Source organism: Centruroides sculpturatus, unplaced genomic scaffold, assembly GCF_000671375.1.
Source record: "Centruroides sculpturatus isolate CEXI.00-Female unplaced genomic scaffold, Cexi_2.0 scaffold32, whole genome shotgun sequence".
NCBI classification, from domain to species: Eukaryota; Metazoa; Arthropoda; class Arachnida; order Scorpiones; family Buthidae; genus Centruroides; species Centruroides sculpturatus.
In genome coordinates, this window is record NW_019384445.1 from 1,175,713 (window position 1) to 1,182,847 (window position 7,135).

Here is a 7,135-nt window from a genome sequence, read left to right on the forward strand (position 1 = left end):
CAAAATTGGCCATTTGATTAAGAAGATTGGCTTGATTATGAATGAAAAACTTATATAATAAACAATGAATACAATTTATTTGTTATAAGAATTTATATATTTTAATAAAAAGACAAATATTTCAAGATACATTATATATTTAATAACATAAATGAACTAATAATCATAATTTTAACTTCCTAAATTTTTGTTTGAATGATTAAAAAATAAAATATTTGTGTATTTTAAATACTTTATTAAAGTTTTATGATTGATGAATTGAATCATTATATCAATAAACTAAATATATTACTACTGAGACTTCAATATTTCAATTATTATCATTTAATGATTAGCAATTAACAAATTATGCTGCCTAATGACAGTTTACTTGTACATTTTTAAATATCAAATCATAGATTTGAATTTCATTTTGAGCATAAATAATTACCTGATTTTAATGGTGATTAATACAAATAGCTTGTCTCTCAGTAAAGTATATTATGTAATAATTCTTATTCTTTAATTATTTTTAAACTAAACTTTATCATCAGTTTATGTTATGTAATGTATATAACCTTTGAATAATACTGATATAATAAATATATAGCTAATGTTCCAAAACCTGAGAGCTTTTGCTATCACAGCATAACAAGTAGAAGAAAATTTTAACAACTGGACTATTATGTAAGTGCTATTTGTTTAATCCAGAACATTACTGAATGTAAGAGAGTTATATAGCATTGTCTCAACATATAACACTTTCCATAACATCATATGTATGTGATATTCACATTACAATTCTTAAAATCTATTTTTATCAACCACATTAAAATATTTCTATCATTTTTTAATTCTCCTGAATCAGATCATCATCTGGAATATCTGAACAGTAGAACAAACATAAAATTTTATTTTATACATTAATATGATTAACACATTATTATTTAATAACTGATATGATTATAATTGCCAACAATTGATTTTAAGCTTATATAATGTTTAATGTATGTTGAAATTAAATAAGAGTAAACTTTTTAATATAATAAAATATAAATAATAAAATATTTTAAATAATATTACTCTTATTATTTAAACTTTGTTGTAGTTATATTCGTGAAGCTAATCAGTGCTTTAGAAACTTCACTCATCGATGCCTGACTTCACTTCAAAGAGAACTGCTGAGTTTTGTAGGCGAAGGATCAGAGAAGTTACTTGAACAATACTGCACTCCTGGAACTGAGCTGAGAGCTAGTAAGAAAGAGTTTTAATTAAAATTCTTGAAATAATAAAGATCTAAATTCCAATTTACTCTTTGATAGGTTATCTCAGACATGCACCGTGCCTTCAAAATGCAAATCATGAGCAGAAAAAATGCTTAACTGATATACAAGCTGCTTTAGAAGCCATTGGAAATGCGGCTTTTGATAAGCGTATCCCTATCAGCTGCTGGTAAATATTTAATTTTGATAACGCTAATAAATAATACTTCTAAATACTGAAATTATTTTAACTTTTTTTTCCAGTGCATATCAACGATATCTCTCTTGTGCCAAAAGCACTGTTGAAAACAAATGTGGTAAAGCAGCTGTAGACTTTATGCAATTATTATTAAGAATGGCTGCTTCAAGATTACCTGACATAATATGCTCTGGATACGGAACTCAAAATAAAGAATGCCTGACGCTCCTACCAAAAGATGGAACAGCTCCAGAAGGTTCTAGATCAGAATCCGTTCTCTCTCGTTTGTTTGCTGCATATCTTGGAAATTAATCATTATTTTTTCAATTTAAACATAAATATCTATAACATTAATCGTTTAGAAATATCATTTAGTTAATTAGTTAGGTTCACTTTTTCAAATCACATTTCATGAAACTTGTCATGTAAATCACTCCAATATTTTAAAACTTTTTATTCATAAATGTTTCCATTATGCACAAATACATGTTCATTAATTAATTAAATCATGTATAAATGTGAATAAAACTCAATTTAGCTATCATTTATTATGATGCCAAGTTTTCTATTAATTGAATATAAGATTTTCCATTAAATAGTTTGATTTAATTATAATTACTTGAAATACAATATTAAACAAGGATTTCAATTTATACAATCTTTAATTCTTATATTTAAAAATATTANATAAATACTTAATATAAAATTTTTTTACTCATGTTATGTTTAGTAGTAGGGAGCAATCAAAATTTCAGGTTAAGTCTTTCTTTAATTTAGAAATATCTAAGAAAAAAGATTTGAACTTAGATTTTTAAATAACAGGCACGCCATTTGAATATCCACTTGAATCTTTTGTGGAAATTTAATGAATTCACAAAAGCATAATTGTTACGGTTCTTTACTGCATTCTTTTCTTTAATATTTAAAGAATTTCCAGCTATATACTAAAATAAAACTTAAAATATTTGAAATCAAAAATCATTATTCTTAATTATAATTTACAGAAAAAAATGCAAACAGTTATTTAGTTGGAAATAATGGTCCTATCTTCATTTAAGCACAAATTTGAACAATTTAGGAACCAATACCACTTTCTTTTGTAGTTCTCAAATTTTTATTTTGAACAAAGAATTGAAAAAATCATTATGAAAATGTTTCTAAATTTATGTTATAAAGCTAACATTTGCATTGGCTTCATATTATAAGCAGTTAAATTGCCTCCTGACTGAGATTTTTTAATTATTGTTAGTCTTATTTATTGATATTTAATTTCAACTTTCACATTGAGAAAGTTGAAAAAATCTTTACAATTTTCCTTTTTTTTTTTTAGTGATATTACAACAAAACATAATTACAAATAAATGTTGGTCAAGACTCTGTCAATTTTTACAAATATATGAAAGCCAGTAAAAGTAAACAAATATTTCTGAAAATTCTCAAGTATCCACATTTACATTCATCTTAAAAAAATCAAGTTATGTATTTTAAATTAAAATTCAAACATAGATAATCAGAATAATTTGAATGTTTAATAATAATATGATCTACAATTAAAATTAAAGCTGAAAACAACTTATAGTGTAATTCATTACAAAAAAAAAAAGAACAAGAGAACAACAACAACAACAACAAAAAAAATATTAAGAAAATAAATTGAAATTAATCATATTTTAGACATTTTCATGATTTGGTCTTTCTGACTCAAAAATTATATCATCAGTAATTGAATGGTGTAAAAAATGACACTACCAGATAGAAATAATGAATGCAATTTGAGTTTACAGCTTAAATCAGAAGTAAATAAGAACATTAATTATTATATAATTAACTTCCATAATCTCAAGATAAACAATATAAAAATCTAAAATGTGTCTGCTAAAAACAGTGATACTATTTTTATGAAATAATAGATAATGTGCCTGTTTTAAAGTCTAAACTTTAGTATATTTACAATATACTATATAGAGCCTTATATTTTATTTTTCTAGTTTAACTAGAACTAGTAAGTGATAAATAGGGATTAGCCTTGTAAGCAATATCATTAATTATACAACTTAAGTAATCAAACCTGGAATTTATCTACAAATCATTGTATAAATTAAAACTAATTATCAACTGCTTTAAAAATGTGTTACTAAGAGAATAGCATTTATAAGCATTTGCTATGTTCAAATGTTCATAAGTACTGTTTTTTTTTAAATAATTGAAGACAATTTAATAATTTTCTGAGAACAAGTAAATTAAAAGCAAATTCCCATTTATAGTAAAGTATTGGAAAAAGTTTTAACAAGTAAAGAAGCAAATTTAAGTTTTGAGAACAGATGATGATACCTACTACTCCCTTTTATTGGAAATCTTAAAACTTATGTCAATTCAAACATACTTCCAAGTCTTTTGGCTCGCCATCACGGTACATAAAAAATGACAAAATAAATTGTCATGATCTCCGATAAAACAGGAAAAAGTAGACTTTGATTAATGTAAAAATGAGTTTTTGAGTTATCTGAAGTAAATTATTGCCTATTTTTTAAGAGTATTATAATTGGATTATAATATGTTTTTATTATGTTTTTCAAAAAATAAGAAAATGATCTAAGATAAAATATTGAGAACTATGAAAGAATAGAAAATCAAATTTAAAAAGTATGACTTTCCTATAATCATTAAATTATATTCTAAGATTTTAAAAATATTTTCATTTGAAGTTGAAAAAAAATTAAATCAAAAATAAACAAGTGTCTTCTAGTCAAATGAATCAATATTTTATATATGTATCTATCATCTTCATATTCTTACTTAGGAACTTCTCTGAATTAAAACTACATCATTTCACATATCATAAATAATTTATTTTTATTTGAAATTGTAAGTGTATGTTTATTTACATAGGAAATAAGTAAGTTATTTTTAATTTATGTGAATGTATCTTGTACAACCTAGTGCATCTCATGTATACCATTATTATTAAAATAATTTTAATTTAAAGATAAATATTTGGTTGAATTTCCAATACTGCCATTGTATTTTTCAGTTAAAAGCAGTTACAGTAAAGTCTGTTAAGAAAGCTTGATTTACATGACAAACAGGTATGAATATTTATTTGATAATATGTAGGATGTCCTGTAAATATATCTGAAATCAATGATATAAACATGTATGAATATGATAATGTATTTAAACTGAAAATATTTTTGATTTTTTTGTTAGTAGATTGCAAAAGTGCTTTTAATTGCTTATTTTACATGGTTTTTTTTTTTTAGTATTATGAAATTTTGTATTTATTATACGCATAAAGTTCCAATAAATTCACATATATACTGCATTAGCAGTAACATGTAAGTATACTATGTAATACATAAACAATGAAAGTATACTTGGCAAATTTTCATTGTCTACATATTACATAGTAATAATTATCTACATAAACCAACATCTACAAACCTGATGTACATATATAATACGGCAACAACTACTGAANAAATTAAAAATTATAAAACATAATATTTCTAAATTATTTAATTTAATAAGAGATGGTGCATATCACCTCCCTCCAGTGACAAATTATTTAGTAATTAATATGAAATAATTGCAATTTAATAGCCTGATATAATCTGGTAGTTGCTGGCTGATAATTATCTATTTAAAATTAAATATTCATTAAAATTTTAAAATTTATAGGCAACAAATTCCATTTTAAATTTATAAAATTTGAATATTTTAGTAAGACTATGAAATCTAAAATATTAATTATTGAACTTCATATAAATTATATGATGTTTAATAGCATTTTAATCTTTTTTTATTTTGATAAATATTACAAAATAAGTGTTACAGTAAAAAATGAAAAATTTACCTGATGACAAAGTTTTAAATTTTTTTAATATTTTAATTAATCTCTTAATGACGTTTTATGTATATTTACATACTAACATAATAAAAACATATACGATAAATCTAAAATAAAACAAATTCTAGTTAAATATTAGGCAAAATAATTCTTATAAAGTAATCTTTAATGGAATAATTCTTAAAATTTAATTTACAAACAAAAAGATTAAAAAAATTAGAATATTTAATGTAATTAGACTCCTTTAAATAAAAAAAAACCTAAATCATAATTATAATTACTAATTAAAATATAACATTTATGTACAAGAATTTTCTTTTTATAAAATTACTAACTGCTCAAACATGTATTAAATTTTTGTTTTTATATATTTATAGATAACTTACAGTGTAATTAAACACTTTTATTTAAATTTCAAAATTCTTTCTTGAAAATACTTATATACAGCTGGCAACATATACACAACAATTAACTATTGAATATATAATCAACTGATGATAAAATTTTAATTTAATCAGTAAAAACCTACAATGCAACTATATTACCAATATTTCTTTATCTAATATTAAAGTAAATATAACTGAGTTCTACTGTAATCTATTAACTTAGAAATATGTTGGTCATTAATGAGTGAATTGGATTTGGTTCTCAACTTTCTCAAATTACAAATTTATTTTATAAATTTTATGCAAAATATTCAGTTTAATCTGATTATCCTAATTTGTTCTAAATAACTAAAAACTAATTAAATTTGCTACTTAAAATATAGTTTTGATAATTTGCTATGAAAATAAACAGCATTTGTAGTTTTATATAAATATTAAAATATTTAAGAAATTTTTATATAATAAATGCATATACTACTTTAATATATTATGCTTAATAAAGTTTTTTAAATAATCATCATTTTATCATAAATTTCAACAATACATGGCAGTGCAGTTAAAATTTTATGCAATGACTTTTCAGTTTTAATTTGTTACTTGGCACCAAAATCAGTGCATTCAATTTTAACTGTGTCTCCTGTATAAAAACTAACTAACTCAAACACTGTTTACTGTCATATTTATTACATGTTTTCTACCATCTTTTAATTTTTAGATAATAAAAAAGAAATCATGATTTTTCATATAGATTTCAGGAATCAGTTAATGAGTTTGGTCCCAATGGGATTAAATATTACATATTTTTGTAGTTTTTTCAATTAAACAGAAATTACTAATATTTAATATCTAATTTACAATTGTCAGTTGAGAACCATTGCATTACTATTAAGTAAACTTAAAAATATAACCCAGATCCTTGAATATTACATATTAATGTTTTGAAAGGATGGCATGATTGAGTATGTTTCAATAATTACAACTTTATTACAAAAAAAAAAACAAAACAATAAAATTTGTTAAACATCATCATATACATTTATAAATTATTTAAAATTATAACAGAAAAAATTATTTTTATTAAAAATTTATGCAACTATCATTTATATTATGGAAGTTTTAAAATAACTGTGTTGTAAATGCACAGATATATTTAATATGTTTTGTATATTGTAAATATATACATATATCATTCTAAATTCTAAAGAAGGAAAGTTTGTAAGTAAATAAATATATAAAAATATTCCAAAATTATAATAAATTGGTGTATTTTTTTATTGTACTTTTTATGTTTTATAAATAAATAATATCAGATTCCTAAACTTCATATGATGCTAAATTATCTAGATTTTTTGGAACATTCTGACATGGCAGGATCCAGAAGAGTGGAGGACCTCTTTCACATACTTCGCTCAAAAGTGCAAGTTTTGGTTTTCGTGGACGATGTCGAAGACTCGATCAGTGA

The 7,135-nt window shown here is 22.6% G+C and overlaps 2 protein-coding genes across 2 annotated transcripts in view; one reads left to right on the forward strand and one right to left on the reverse strand.

Moving 5' to 3' along the window:
- The window catches only part of LOC111620334, a 2,920-nt gene extending 1,026 nt beyond the window's left edge, over positions 1–1,894 (forward strand). Inside the window, exons 2-4 of the mRNA XM_023362251.1 lie at positions 1,088–1,233; positions 1,302–1,431; positions 1,506–1,894. Coding sequence (XP_023218019.1) covers positions 1,088–1,233; positions 1,302–1,431; positions 1,506–1,752 — 523 coding nt within the window. The 3' untranslated portion in view covers positions 1,753–1,894. The remainder of the gene's footprint in view (positions 1–1,087; positions 1,234–1,301; positions 1,432–1,505) is intronic.
- A 4,873-nt stretch (positions 1,895–6,767) lies between these two features.
- The window catches only part of LOC111620362 (palmitoyltransferase ZDHHC7-like), a 35,210-nt gene continuing 34,842 nt past the window's right edge, over positions 6,768–7,135 (reverse strand). Inside the window, exon 8 of the mRNA XM_023362288.1 lies at positions 6,768–7,064. Coding sequence (XP_023218056.1) covers positions 6,988–7,064 — 77 coding nt within the window. The 3' untranslated portion in view covers positions 6,768–6,987. The remainder of the gene's footprint in view (positions 7,065–7,135) is intronic.